Here is a 14417-nt window from a genome sequence, read left to right on the forward strand (position 1 = left end):
GGTCTACACCCACCTCGAATTGATGTTGCCCCTACCCATCAAATTATTCAATACCATGCAATATGATACCATACTACCATACTATGTTATGTTAATGCATGCAATTGAATGATGACTAATGTTAATTCTACACTATTATACCACATTATACTAGTAAACTATAATATTATATTACAATATACTATGTACTACTATATAAGAATTGTTACGATGTGGATATTAATATTATATGTTAATACAATATCATATTATAGTATGCTAACATTATACTGTGTGCAATACCATCCCGTTGCATATACATATCCATGAAAATAGTTATCACTAAATATTGCTACTTATTATTGATTTAAATTTAAACATTCATATGAAGTGGCATGATTTGATGTGGAAAGCAACAATTATTTCGAATATGTGGGGAAAGCACAAATTTTGACCAGCTTCTATTCCAGGCGATGGTTAAGGGCCTTTAAGGCATAAAACCATAGTATGCGAACCAGCAAATGGAGAAAAATCTAGCAATAGGCTCTCATTTACGAAACTGGTTGAGTACATTTTTTTTTCTTTGTGTATTACAAGCACCATTTTTTTTTCTTTGTGTATTACAAGCACACTAAGTAATGCATAAACACTAAGCAAGATTCATTGCAGGCATGTAAGTTTTCCCCTCCAAATGGATGGCTCTCTAGTTTCCCTGTTGAAACACTACCTTCCAATGGGCACAAATGGTACATCCCCACTTAATCTTTACATATTTTGGGTTTACAATGTTTGTGACAAGAAATCCTCCCCTCTTTATCTTGTGTTGAATGGCTCACTACTCGTTGGTTGTCATTAAATCCCTTGCCTCGATGTGTTGATTGTGACTCCACGGTGTGTTCCTACTCTAATTGTAATATTTTGGGCATGTCCATAGCCTCCCTAAAGTAGTAGGTCCACTAATGAGCACCCTGCTCTTAAGAGCAACCTTCAAACCCTTTACATATTTCTTGGTCTATGCAGCTTCCACAGTGTATGTAGTAGGGGAATATTTGAGAAGAATTCTAAATTTAGCAGTGTATTCAATAACTGACCTATGGGTCCATGCCCAAGACACACATATACTGGTTTATGTACGGGTACAAGTACAGGGACATTGATACGGAGCATGACAGTTTTAAACATTGTAGACACAATGATATAGTAAAGCATGTGTGTGTCGTCAAATTTGAACTGTCCGATCCAACATGATAAATAATTACGAAAAAACAAGAAGAAAAAAGTAATGAGTAGTTTTGTAATCTGATATTATTTTAGACATTTTTTTCTTTATTTTTCTCTCAACCATCTATTTGCTTCAAATGAATGACTTTGGTTAGATGAACGAATGACTTTAGATAGCTAGAGCTATCGTTCACATCATTCACTATATATATATATACATATATATATTGTGAAACCATGAAAATCAAACCTACAACAAAATATATATATATACATATATATATTGTGAAACCATGAAAATCAAACCTACAACAAAATATGACACTATAAATCACGTGTGCTTCTTACAAAAAAGGGTGACGACATGGACAGGTACCCATGCCTTGCTAATGGCTTTCATGTTTTGCCGTTCTTTTCTTCACCTTTGACTTTCTAGAGTACTATTTTTTCGTTGCCGCTTCTATCTAATGTCTTCTTAAAATTCACGCCTTCTTCAACCCGAGTACGTCTACGATCCAACTACAATCAATTGAGTTTTTCCACTAAGGAGGAGGAACATGTTGATCATTCACGTGTTCACTCCGTCCTCTTAGAACTTGTCATTTTCTTCACCAATGCAGCTTGACTCATCAATGTAACTGATCAAAAGTCCCACCAACGCAGAATAGGCCAATCATTTTATTCCAATGACTACCTAAAAGTATGAGAAATGACTTGCCATGTGTTCAAAAGCATTTAGGTAATCCAACAAGTACCTAGATTTGATCAAATTTTTAATTATTTCATGGGTAATATCCAAATTGTTTTTAAGTTATACGCGCCATTTGTAAATATTATGATTGACCGAGTTTTCTAAAATTATGTCTCTTCTTTTCGGAAAACTCACGTTGGGTGAAAACAGGGGCCCAAGTTCAAGTCTGTTAGCAAACCCGGTCCATCTGCAAAGCGCGGCAGGGGCAGAGTGGGAGAGAGAGAGAGGGAGAGAGAGATGGGCGAGGCGTCGGAGGACGATTTGCTTCTCAAGAGCTTCTTGGCGGAAGTCAGCGAGGTCGAGAGAGATAACGAGGTTGCCAGGTCTCTCTCTCTCTCTCTCTGTGTGTGTGTGTGGTTTCCTCTATTGATTGAATCCACCTTAGTGGTCCATGAAAGAACTCGATTGGACGAACTCGAGCGTGGAGAATAATTTGTTGCGTTTTGTTGGTAGAGTTCTTTTTTGGACGGGGGGAGGGGGCATCGCAGTTTACGTTGTTTTAAAGTAACCCGTATCCTCTTTATGTAATTTGCTGGCCTTCTTCTCCGCTTGCTTTGTGATGTTAAATTTAAACTGGTATATCTGGTTATTCTTTTATCCTATCCAGAATTCCGTTTTGACCACCATAGGTCCGTAAAGAAAGGAAGTTCCTGGCAACTCGACTTGCTTATGGAATCGCTCTTGCTATGGTTCGAATTTGGGGTTTTCTTTTCTGATATTTAGTGAGCAGGTGATCTTTCGTCAATGTTTTCTCTGTGAAAGATGATTAATTCCTAATAATGAAGCCCCTTTCTTCTTTTTGGTTCTGTGGATTGGAAATGCTCTTCTTTCCAGCTGATTCTCTTTTCTGCTGCATGTGTGAGAAATGGATGATGCGCCTTCATGTTCAAAGTGTCCTAGTGAAACTTATTATGATCCCGGATACAAAAAGAGAACTTGATGTTATTCCTTTCCTTCGCTTAAGAGCGCACAAACTGAAGGTTTTGGAGAACGAATGGTAGAGGGGCACACAAACTCACAAATCACAGCCTTCGTCCTCAGTGGAAAATCCATTGAAAGTGGGCTGTTGGTCATCTAAATTTTGAAGCTTCTAAAATGTTGTCCAGCCCGTCGATTAAGTTTAATAGTTCAATTGACTATTCTTGTTAGAACGCTATCAGAACATAAGGCTCATGATTCACCAATACATGACAAGTTGCACTGATGCATGTCAGAAGTTTCATGAACAAATGAAAATTGATACTATTTGCACCTCATGTAGTTAAAAGTGCTAGGCGGGCCCTAGATGGTGAACCATGAAAAGGATTAGACATGGCCTAGGTGACCCAAAAGAAAAGGAAAGAGAAAACTAAAGAAAAGGAGTCACATTATGTTGAGATAAAACAAAAACATATATGAAGCACAATAACTAATATTTAAAAGATGGAACATAAGATGTCTACTTTTATAACAGTCATAGTAACAGAGCAATAGCAACAGTATGAATATCATATTTTAACGATGTATATGAAAAGCAAACAAATATATAGCAATAAGAATAACAGAACATATCAACATAACAATATAAAAGAAGTATTTTGTGGAACTTGCTTACAAATGGTAAATCAATCATTTGTCCTTGGAATCTAACATTAATCGTCTCATACCTAACTCATTGGTGGACCCGAGAACCTGTTTCCTCTAGCTCCATAATAAAATATTATGTAGACTGGATTAGGGGGTCAGTCATTTTAAAACTAAGGTTCATTTTGTCTTAAATAATCATTCGTTGCAGATAATCTCTCGATTGATTGTCACAGATTTTCTACTGGGTGCATATTTAGTGCTTTTCAAAAATCAAACTTTGTTGTCCAAAAAGAGTAAAAGAAATAAAAAAGGTCCCATTTGGTACTATAACCAAGGAGGCATGCTTTTGACTACTAAGAAGGCTGGAAGCACATGGATTTGAAGTTCAATTTTGTTTTTATAAGTGAAACTGATTCTAAAGTTATTTTTTAAAAAATAGAAAAATTGGCACTTTTAAGTGAAGCTGATTATAAATTTTCTTTTAAATAGAAAATTTGGCACTTGGAAGCCCATATTGGGATTACCTAAAGTGGTAAACTAAGGTACAAGGACAAGATCCATCTAAGTAACACAGCCTTTTGAAAAAGCCGAATCAGTATGGGTGTGGGATTAGGAAATTTGCTTTTTCTTTTTTCTTTTCTTTTGCCAAATCATGGCTAGATTCATGGCCTGTTATATATATATATATATATATATATATATATATATATTATACATATTTCCATGTTTTTGCATCTGCACCCTCACCCTGCACCTTTGGGACGTAAGACCCCTTTGACACTTTCGTTATGGATAAGGGTGCTATATCTGAAGCTGTTGGTGGCATCATCTTAGCTATACTATGGATGGGCTTGTTGCAGAACTATGTTTGTGAAATGTATGAAATACTGCAAGGTTTCTTTCTTGTGTTATGCTTCCTTTTTTAACTTTTGCTCAAACCATATGCACAGTTAAGCATGTATTGTGCTTGTTTTTTTAACTCTTGTTCAAACCTCTGATGCAGGATACTCTCGTGCTTCAAATTGAATGCATTTGAACATCTTAACCTGCCATTTGATTCATCTATTGATGATGTAAAGAAGCAATACCGTAAGGTAAAATCTAATGTAGAATGGTCTTTTACTTTTGGCCTATATCTTCTTTCTATATGACGGAAATTTGTGTTGTTTTAACTGTGTATGTAGCTATCTTTGCTGGTCCATCCCGATAAGTGTAAGCATCCACAAGCAAAGGAGGCATTTGGAGGTTAGAGAAGTTCATCTTCTATGCTTATGTTTTTTCATAGTAACGTCTGGAAAGAAGCTGCTCAAGTTTGGTGTTTAATAATAAATTTTCATGCCTGCGATGCTATTTGGTGATGTGCCTAGTATTTGGACTAATGAAAGTTAAAAAAATTTACATTATAGTCGCATGTCATCTAACAAAACCAGTACCATTGGAGAGATGGGATGGGAACTAGGAACGAAGAAGACGACTGTATTTGATCTTTACTGTGCATGTGTAATTCTGCAAATGGATGTTTGGCAATCAGTCTGCAACATCATCAGCATTTTTTATTAGCAGCTTTCTGATGATATTTATTGGGGAATTTTATGAAAGAACAGTTTTGTTATAGTCTTTTGGCTGCATTTTCTGTAACATTTTGGGACTTGAATGGATGTAATGCTTCTAACATTTTGTGGATAGGTTCTGAGTATTTCTTATGTGAAGTATTATGTAGTTATGTACTATGTTTTTTCATTTATATTTGTGCACCTGCCCAAAGATCAGACATTTTGCTTTTTAGCATTCAGCCATTCACCCAAAGCACTACACTCTGAAGATAAGAAAGAAGAATAGGTGAAAAGAATGTTGGAGCACAGTGCAGTTTACTTGTGTAAATGGTTCCAGTTAATGGTACCTGACAAGAACAATGTGTTGTATTCATTTTTGGTAGTTTTGGCTGTCGGCAGAAATTGTTTTCTATATTTGTAGATGCAAGATAGATCACATAATGTAATACTTTTTGTAAATTGCACTTTGTGGCTTGTGCAGCATTGGCGAAGGCTCAACAACTATTGCTTGATCCACAAGAAAGAGAATACCTGCTTAACCAAGTTACTGCTGCAAAAGGTGTGCCAGAATTTACTGATAGCTATTCACTTCTTTTACTATTCTTCATAGCAGTTGTATCTTGGTATGCTTTGCAACAATTTTGGGTTTGAGATTGTTGGTTGAGTTATGAAAAGTTGTTTGAACGTACTCATGGAGCTATCTTTTCTTGATAATTTCTGCTCTTGTTTAGCTTGTTCTACCATGGAAAAGCTGTAGAGTTAATTGTTGAAGAAGTGGATGTGTTTATGCATGTCACCATTGACATTACAGGGCATTTAAAAATAGTTTGTGGGTGTTAGTTTTCTTTATAACTTCTGCTCATATTTTACTTTTTCTACTATGGAAATCCTTAGTGTTAGTTGTCGAAGAAGTCAACATGTTTATGCATGTAAGCAATGTTATCCGTATCGTACGATACGTATCGTATAGGTCAAGAAAACCTATACGATACGCTGTTTAAAGACGATACGCGTCTGTATCGTACATGTATCGCACGATACGTGCGATACGGGGGCCGTATCGTACGATACGGGCGATACACCCCCGTATCGTACGATACGGGTTAAAACACAAAATTTTTTATTTTTTAAAGTTTAAATACTCCTCCCTCTCTCTCTTCTTGTATTTAAAGACTCCAAGAGACGTAGGAGGGAGAGATTTTGCACATTTTCATAAAAAATAACCAAGGATTCATCGACTTGGAAAATATTATCGTTAAATCATGAAAGATGGTAAGTTGATAACTATATGTTTTGAACTTATAAAATTGTGATGTAATATAAGTCCTAAAACTCAAAGTCCTAAGACTCTAAGTCTTAAGATTCTATAAAATTTTCAAGTTTAAAATTGTGATGGATGCTTATTATGTTATTTTGAATATCTAATTTATAGTTTTTGAATGCGTTGTTGACACACATGAATGTTCCTTATGTATGATGATCTTTTTTATATTTGAATATATTTTTCTTGATTTCTGATTTTTTGTTTATTTTTTCAGATTTTTAATAATTTTTATCTATTTTTTCTGATTTTTAAATATTTTTTAAAATTAAAAAATTAATTTTACGATACGCTACGCTACGTTTACGATACGTTACGATACAACGTATAGGTCAGCCCGACCGATACGCGATACGCTACGCCTTTTATAACATTGCATGTAAGTGTAACTGATGCCTCGAATAGGACTGTATATTAGAGGTTAAGCCAGTAGGGCTGATTCATAGCACAATTTAACTTGATCTTTTTATTTTATGTAAAGCTGTTCTGTTTGCTTTTTCATTTCCTCTTGCAGGGATATGGAAGAAAACAATTTGAAAAAAAATGACTGATAAGCTTAGGATGAAGGAATTGACAAGGAAAAGGTTTTTGAATTGTCATAGGCCATGGACGCGATGTACTTTTCTTCTCTTCAATATAACCACTTGGCCACATCTGGATGATGTACTGAATCCTACAAACATTGATCAATATATTTGACATGTATGAGATAGATTTAACACTATATTTTTAATTTCCATTAAGTCAATTTTGCTCATTTCTGTACTGAGTGTCTTAAAGTTCCTTTAAAGTTGAGTGTCTCTTTTGTCTCCTAAATTATTGGCATAAAATTTTGGTGGCAGTGCTAATGTGTGGTAGGAAGTTAATTATCCTAAGATAGACAATAACATGACTAGTATTCAGTTGGAAAATGAAAAAAAAAAGAGACCGAAAATGAGAAGAACCAGCCAAATACGAGACAGGCCATATACTGCAAATGTCTCATCCTTTCCCTTGAGCTGAAAAATTTTGCAAGATAGAAGGTCATCTAATTTCCTAAAAAATGCTGCTATAAAGTGTCTGGAGCCTCTAGCCATGCAATGGAAATTGAGATTGTAACTGGGCAGATCATTAAGGTGTCCTATAAGGGGACAAAATAATATATTATTCTTGATAGATTGTGGGTTTCGGGTCCGGATCCATACCCGACCCGCCTTGTAGCCCGTTTTGGGCTCTACTTAAGTCATGTAACCCTAATCCTTAAGAGTTAATGATAATCTTAAGAGAGAGAGAGTCTGGCTGCTAGTGGGCACCAACTCCTCCTCATTCGTGGTTTTTTCTCCCTCGTGTCGAGGGTTTTCCACGTTACATCGTGATCATTGCTTCTCTTCCTCTTCTTCTTGTTCGTATCTCTACATGGTATCAGAGCCGTGAAGTTCCGGCGTTTCTGGTTGTCTTTTGCCCGTGTTAGAGGAGTATCGCCCGGCACTGTTCATCGTCTTGCCCGTGCCCGACGCTCGTGCCCGAGCGTCGTCTGTCGTCCCGCCGCCGTCTCCGCCCAGCGCCGCCCTGATCAGCGCCGCTCAGGATTCCGCCGTCTCCGCCTAGCGACAATCGGCCCAGCGACGCCCTGATTAGCGCCGCTCAGGAATCCCAGCGGCGTTCCCGTTCAGCCGCTTCCGCCCAGCGTCGGCCTGCCCAAACGACGACCGGTCCAACGGCGGTCTTTTTCCGCCCAACGCCGTGTCCTTTTCCGGCGCCGTGCCGCTCTGCCTGGTCTGTTTCCGCCCAGCGCCGCGCCGCTTTGCCTGGTTCCGTTTCCTGCTCTCTGTCCGTTTTTTGGTGTTGTATCGTGTGATTGCTTCCTGCTGCCCTTGCTGCCTACTGGTCTGTGATTATGGCAGCCTCTTCCTCGTCAACCGTCAACACCAATCCCACTGAAATAGGGGCTTTTAGAACTGAGAATGTTCCCATGCAGGTCATCACTCTTCGCCTCACCAAGGATAATTATTTCTCGTGGTCGCCTGCTATGACCATGGGGATTGCTGGCCGTGGTCGCATGGCCTATATTGATGGGAGCAACCCCGAACCAGCAAGAACAAGTGATGTGTGGCATACTTGGTTTCTTGAGGATAATCAAGTGAAAACTTGGATTGTCAATTCCGTTTCCGCCGATATTCAGCCCCTTATCCTTCGGAAGAAGACTGCTAGAGACATGTGGGTGGTCCTCGAGCAAATGTATGGCCAAAAGAAGACCGCAATTCGTACTTACCAAGTAATGAAGACAGTCTATGGCATTCGACAAGGGACCTCGTCTGTTGCAGAGTACTATGGGGCTTTGAAAGCCAAGTGGGAAGAGCTTGACTATCATTCTGATATTCCTTGGCATTGTCCCCATGATCAGGCGCTCTATGTTGCTCATGAATGGGAAAACAGGGTGTTCCTATTTTTAGCAGGTTTAAATGATGAGTTTGAAGGTGTTCGAAGTCAGATTTTGAATTCAGGGGAGGTGTCCAGTATTGAAGATGTGTACTCCTGTGTTGAAGCGGAAGAACAGAGAAGGCTTGTTACAAAAGAAGGGAAGAGGGAACTTGTGCCCTATAACGAGAGATCTGCTCTCGTGAGTCGTGGTCCTGGCGGCCCATCTAGGTCTCTTCGCCGGTGCACTCACTGCAAGAAGACAGGTCACACTGTGGATTATTGCTGGGATCTTCATCCAGAAAAGAAGGGGAACAAAGGGAGATCTTTGACTGGGAGAACGCCCGTGTCTGAGGTGCAAGCCTCTAGTGGAGAAAAAGTCTCCATTTCTGCTGACCAGCTTCGTGAACTAAGGGCTTATTTGGGCAGGCTCGATGTCAACAAGACTGAGACCTCAGAGGGAACTACAGCTAATCATGCTCTTGCAGCTATTGGCAATCAAGGTAACTCTTTTGTGGGGGAATGGATTGTAGATAGTGGTGCTACTCATCACATGACAGGTAATCCAAAATTGTTTCATGAGTATAAGTTGTCCTCGGGAAGGGAACGTGTTTCTCTTGCAGATGGTTCCTCTACCTGTGTGGCAGGCGAAGGCACTCTGTCCTTGTTGGACAAATTTCATGTGCAGGGCGCTTTACATGTTCCCCAGTTTCCTTTAAATCTCTTATCAGTCAGTAGACTTACTAAAGAATTGAATTGTGAACTTATATTCTCTGCCGATCGTTGTGTTTTGCAGGACTTGGTGACAGGGAAGAGGATTGGGATTGGTTTAGCTTCTGATGGATTATATCGTCTTCCCATACGTGTGGCTACTGCTCTGTTGACAGCGATCCGCAAGACAGATAAGAGAAGAGAAGATTGTCTTCAGTCTTTTATGTACTGGCATGAACGTTTTGGGCATTTACCTTTTCTCCTTCTCAGGCACATCAACAGTATTAAGTGATTCTGTTTTCTTGTAGTCCAAAAAATCTATAAACTGAAGTTCCTGTCTCTGAGAATACTCTTCCCTGCCCACAATTTGTTTCCAGACTTTACCTTTTGGGCATTTTGAAACATTTGTTTCCAGACTTGTGTTCCTCCTTTGATGTGTCTTCCATTTCTTGTGATGTTTGTCAGTTTGCCAAACATGTGAGGGCTTCGTACCCTCTTTCTTCTAGTTGTGCTAATGAAGCTTTTTTGGGCATTTACCTTTTGGGATTTTGAAACATTTGTTTCCAGACTTGTGTTCCTCCTTTGATGTGTCTTCCATTTCTTGTGATGTTTGTCAGTTTGCCAAACATGTGAGGGCTTCGTACCCTCTTTCTTCTAGTTGTGCTAATGAAGCTTTTTCTCTGATTCACTCTGATGTATGGGGACCTTCGGGCATTCATACCCGTCAAGGTTTCCAGTATTTTATCACTTTCATTGATGATTTCTCTCGTGCTACATTTATATACTTGTTAAAAGATCGCAGCAAGGTTCCTCGAATCATCGAGACATTTATTCTTCTTGTGCATACCCAGTATGGTGCGAATGTTAAAACTTTCAGGTCCGATAATGCCCGTGAGTACATGTGTCGGCCTGTTGAGGAGTTTCTTAGACAACGGGGGATTGTTCACGAGACATCCTGTAGTTACACCCCTCCTCAAAATGGGGTAGCTGAAAGGAAAAATCGTCAACTTCTTAATGTCACCAGGGCTCTTTTGTTTCAGAGAAATCTTCCTAAACACTATTGGGGTGATGCAGTTCTTACTAGTGCCTATCTTATTAACCGCATGCCCAGTCGTGTTTTGAATGGTAGGACTCCCCACTCGTTGCTTCCTGGCAGTCGTCCACCATTTCCTCTTCCTCCTCGTGTTTTTGGTTGTGTATGTTTTATCCATGATCACAGTCCAAATGTCAAGAAACTTGATCCTAGGTCTATCAAAGGTGTCTTTGTTGGATACTCCCCTACGCAAAAAGGATACAAATGTATTGATCCTATTACTGGTCGAGCTTATGTTACAAGGGATGTTACCTTCTTGGAACATGCCTCTTACTTTGGTGCGAATCCTCTTCAGGGGGAGCAGTCTGTGGGCAGGGAAGAGTATTCTCAGAGACAGGAACTTCAGTTTTAGATTTTTTGGACTACAAGAAAACAGAATCACTTAATACTGTTGATGTGCCTGAGAAGGAGGAAAGGGGTGACAATAGCATTGAGAAGGAAGGCCCTCAGTTGTTTGGACAGTTCTACTCTAGACGAGGTACTCGGACAGAGGTGATGACTTGTGATGCTAGATCTACTTCCAATCCCAATGCCACTCCTTCCCTGGATGAACCAAGTCCTACCGAGGAGACCGTGGAGACCCATGATGAGGTTGAAAAGAAGAATGACGATCTTCTCATTGCCCTGAGAAAGGGTGTCAGGTCATGTACTCAACACCCCATTGGTAATTTTGTTTCTTATTCCAGACTTGGGAAAGATTACAAGTGCTTTGTTTCTACTCTTTCTTTGGCTGTGATTCCCAGGACTGTCGCTGAAGCTCAAAGTGACTCCAAGTGGGCCGATGCAATGAAAGAAGAAATAGATGCCCTAAGAAGAAACTTGACATGGGAAGTGGTGAAGATTCCTGAAGCCGCTCACCTAGTTGGATCCAAATGGGTGTATACCATCAAGTACAAACCAGATGGGAGTGTTGAAGGATATAAAGCTCGACTTGTGGCCAAGGGGTTTAGCCAGAAATATGGAATTGATTACTTGGAAACCTTTGCTCCTGTTACGAAAATGAAGACTGTGAGGGTGGTTATATCCCTAGCTGTGATGAAGGAGTGGAAGATGTATCAACTGGATGTTAAGAATGCATTCCTCAATGGTGACCTCGAAGAAGAAGTATATATGCATATGCCTCCAGGATATGAAAAACCAGAAATGTGTTGTAAGCTGAAAAAGGCATTGTATGGCCTTAAGCAATCGCCCAGAGCGTGGTTTGAACGACTGAGAAGAGTGATGATACGTCATGGATACAAACAAGGAAATGGAGATCACACTCTGTTTGTGAAGAAGAAGGAGAGCAAGGTTACTCTCCTGCTCGTCTACGTAGATGACATGATTGTTACTGGAGATGATGAGGAGGAGATTATCAAGCTAAAAGGGTTACTGGCTACAGAATTCGACCTCAAAGATCTTGGAAAACTAAGGTATTTTCTTGGTATGGAGGTTGCTAGGTCTAGTACTGGTCTTGTACTAAACCAAAGGAAATATACATTAGACCTGCTGGAAGAAACTGGTAAATTGGGATGTAGACCTACTCCTACCCCTTTTGACACTGGGCACAAGTTGAGTCTTAGAGATGGAGAGCCTCTCTGTGAAGAAGACAAGGGAAGATATCAACGTTTGGTTGGGAAGCTAATTTATCTTACCCTCACGAGACCTGATATCACCTTTGCGGTGAATGTTTTGAGCCAATTCATGCATGCGCCAACCGATGCACATCTGAAGGCTGTGGACAGAGTGCTATGCTACCTGAAGAAAAATCCTGGTAAGGGACTCCTGTATGTGAAACAAGAGACTGTGGAAATCGAGGGCTATTCTGATGCGGATTGGGCAGGTTGTGGTGATACCAGACGATCCACTACAGGGTACTGTGTCTACTTGGGAGGAAACCTTGTTGTATGGAGGAGCAAGAGACAAGATGTTTGCTCTAGATCCAGTGCAGAGGCAGAATATAGGGCAGTTGCTATGGGAGTGTCAGAGTTATTATGGTTGAAGATATTGTTGACTGACATTGGAATAGAGATTGAAGGACCTATGAAGATGTATTGTGATAACAAGTCTGCAATCAACTTAGCCAACAATCCTGTACTTCACGACAGAACAAAACATGTTGAAATTGATCGTCACTTCATTCGGGAAAGGATTGATGCGAAAGAGTTAATCTTACCTTACATGAAGTCTGAAGACCAAACTGCTGATGTTCTGACGAAAGCTCTTCCTTCAGCTTCATTTGAGAGGAATGTATCCAAGTTGGGCATGTTTGATATGTACGCCCAACTTGAGGGGGAGTGTTGATAGATTGTGGGTTTCGGGTCCGGATCCATACCCGACCCGCCTTGTAGCCCGTTTTGGGCTCTACTTAAGTCATGTAACCCTAATCCTTAAGAGTTAATGATAATCTTAAGAGAGAGAGAGTCTGGCTGCTAGTGGGCACCAACTCCTCCTCATTCGTGGTTTTTTCTCCCTCGTGTCGAGGGTTTTCCACGTTACATCGTGATCATTGCTTCTCTTCCTCTTCTTCTTGTTCATATCTCTACAATTATGAACAGCAGCACATAGGCTGAATTCATAGTTTAAGTCCATGCAGCAAAAATGAAGCAAGAGAAAACATCCTTGTGGATGTAATTCTGTCACTAATATTACGATTTTAAACAACGTTATTTGTTGTACACTTTACACAGTTTTAAGATCACCTGAAAGTCTCTGGAAAATGATGATATTTCTGTTACCAGTTCGTACTGATTTTGCCTGCTAATGGCACTTTCTTGCCTATAACATTAGGGAAGGGACTATTCTCTTCCTTGCTGGTGATGCTTTGCCTCATATGGGTTCTCTACCAGTTGTATTGCTTATTTGTGGTGATATGGCTGTCGTTAAAGGATTTCAGTGTAATGTGTTGACTGAGTCAGGCATCTGTACTAATAATTGTGTCATCACACACCGCACAGCCTCTTAATGCCTTGAGCTAATGATCCGAGGCCTGGGGCATGCGGTCGCCCGTCAGTTATTGGGTGGATGAAACTAGATATTCTATGGTAAGCATGCTTTTCCAGGATAGCAGTCTAAAATATTTTTCAATCATCAGGCACATATTTATGGTTTTGGTGATCGTATTGTCATTCTCTAGGTCTTAGCCTCCATAGTTCACCTTTTTGCAAGTTAGGTAATAGACTACTTAATGCTTGATTGATCTTTCCTTCCAAAAGGTGCTCCTTATTGGAGTTCTTTGTGTAGTAATAGTTGTTTCTGGGACTAGATTATTCCTTCTTTGGCTGACTGTCTTCCAAACCTGCATGTTAGCAAATTTTTATATGTGAGCAATATATTTTTCTGTTAGCTGTTAAGGGAGATTTTTGCTATTGATTCAAGTTTGTTATGATTGCTTCTAAGTTAGAACCAATCCATTCTGTTTGCTATTGCATTTAAGAATGGCTGGCAAAGACTAGTCATCAAATCAAAGCATACCAGCAAGCAGCAATGCCTTGTCATTGGGTTATTCTGTCATTCTTTTCTTTTTGTTGATCAGACTAGTCATATTTCCATGCAGTGAAAAGGTACCAGGCAACCTATGTTTCACACTTTTGGTGTTTAATATTATTTTCTTATATTTATGTTCTTTCTGCTTATGTAGACCTTATATTAAAGATCGGGCCTTTCTATAGGTTCAAAGTATATCTGGAAAGGCATACCTATTCATGTAGTCATGTATGATATATTGTGTCCCTAAATTTATAGTTTGTCCAGGAAAGAGAAAGAGCACTCTTAAAAAATTGTCAGCCAATTCTTACTGTCTCTGATTTGCAAGTAAATGAATGGGGTTTCAACATCCTATGAAGG

At 39.6% G+C, this 14417-nt stretch overlaps 1 protein-coding gene across 1 annotated transcript in view; it reads left to right on the forward strand.

The window, feature by feature from the left end:
• Nucleotides 1-2116: 2116 nt before the first annotated feature.
• The window catches only part of LOC116262907 (J domain-containing protein spf31), a 30926-nt gene continuing 18625 nt past the window's right edge, over nt 2117-14417 (forward strand). The window contains exons 1-4 of the mRNA XM_031642445.2: nt 2117-2274; nt 4521-4611; nt 4702-4762; nt 5552-5629. Of these exons, the coding sequence (XP_031498305.1) occupies nt 2189-2274; nt 4521-4611; nt 4702-4762; nt 5552-5629 (316 nt within the window). The 5' untranslated portion in view covers nt 2117-2188. The remainder of the gene's footprint in view (nt 2275-4520; nt 4612-4701; nt 4763-5551; nt 5630-14417) is intronic.

Source organism: Nymphaea colorata, chromosome 10, assembly GCF_008831285.2.
Source record: "Nymphaea colorata isolate Beijing-Zhang1983 chromosome 10, ASM883128v2, whole genome shotgun sequence".
NCBI classification, from domain to species: Eukaryota; Viridiplantae; Streptophyta; class Magnoliopsida; order Nymphaeales; family Nymphaeaceae; genus Nymphaea; species Nymphaea colorata.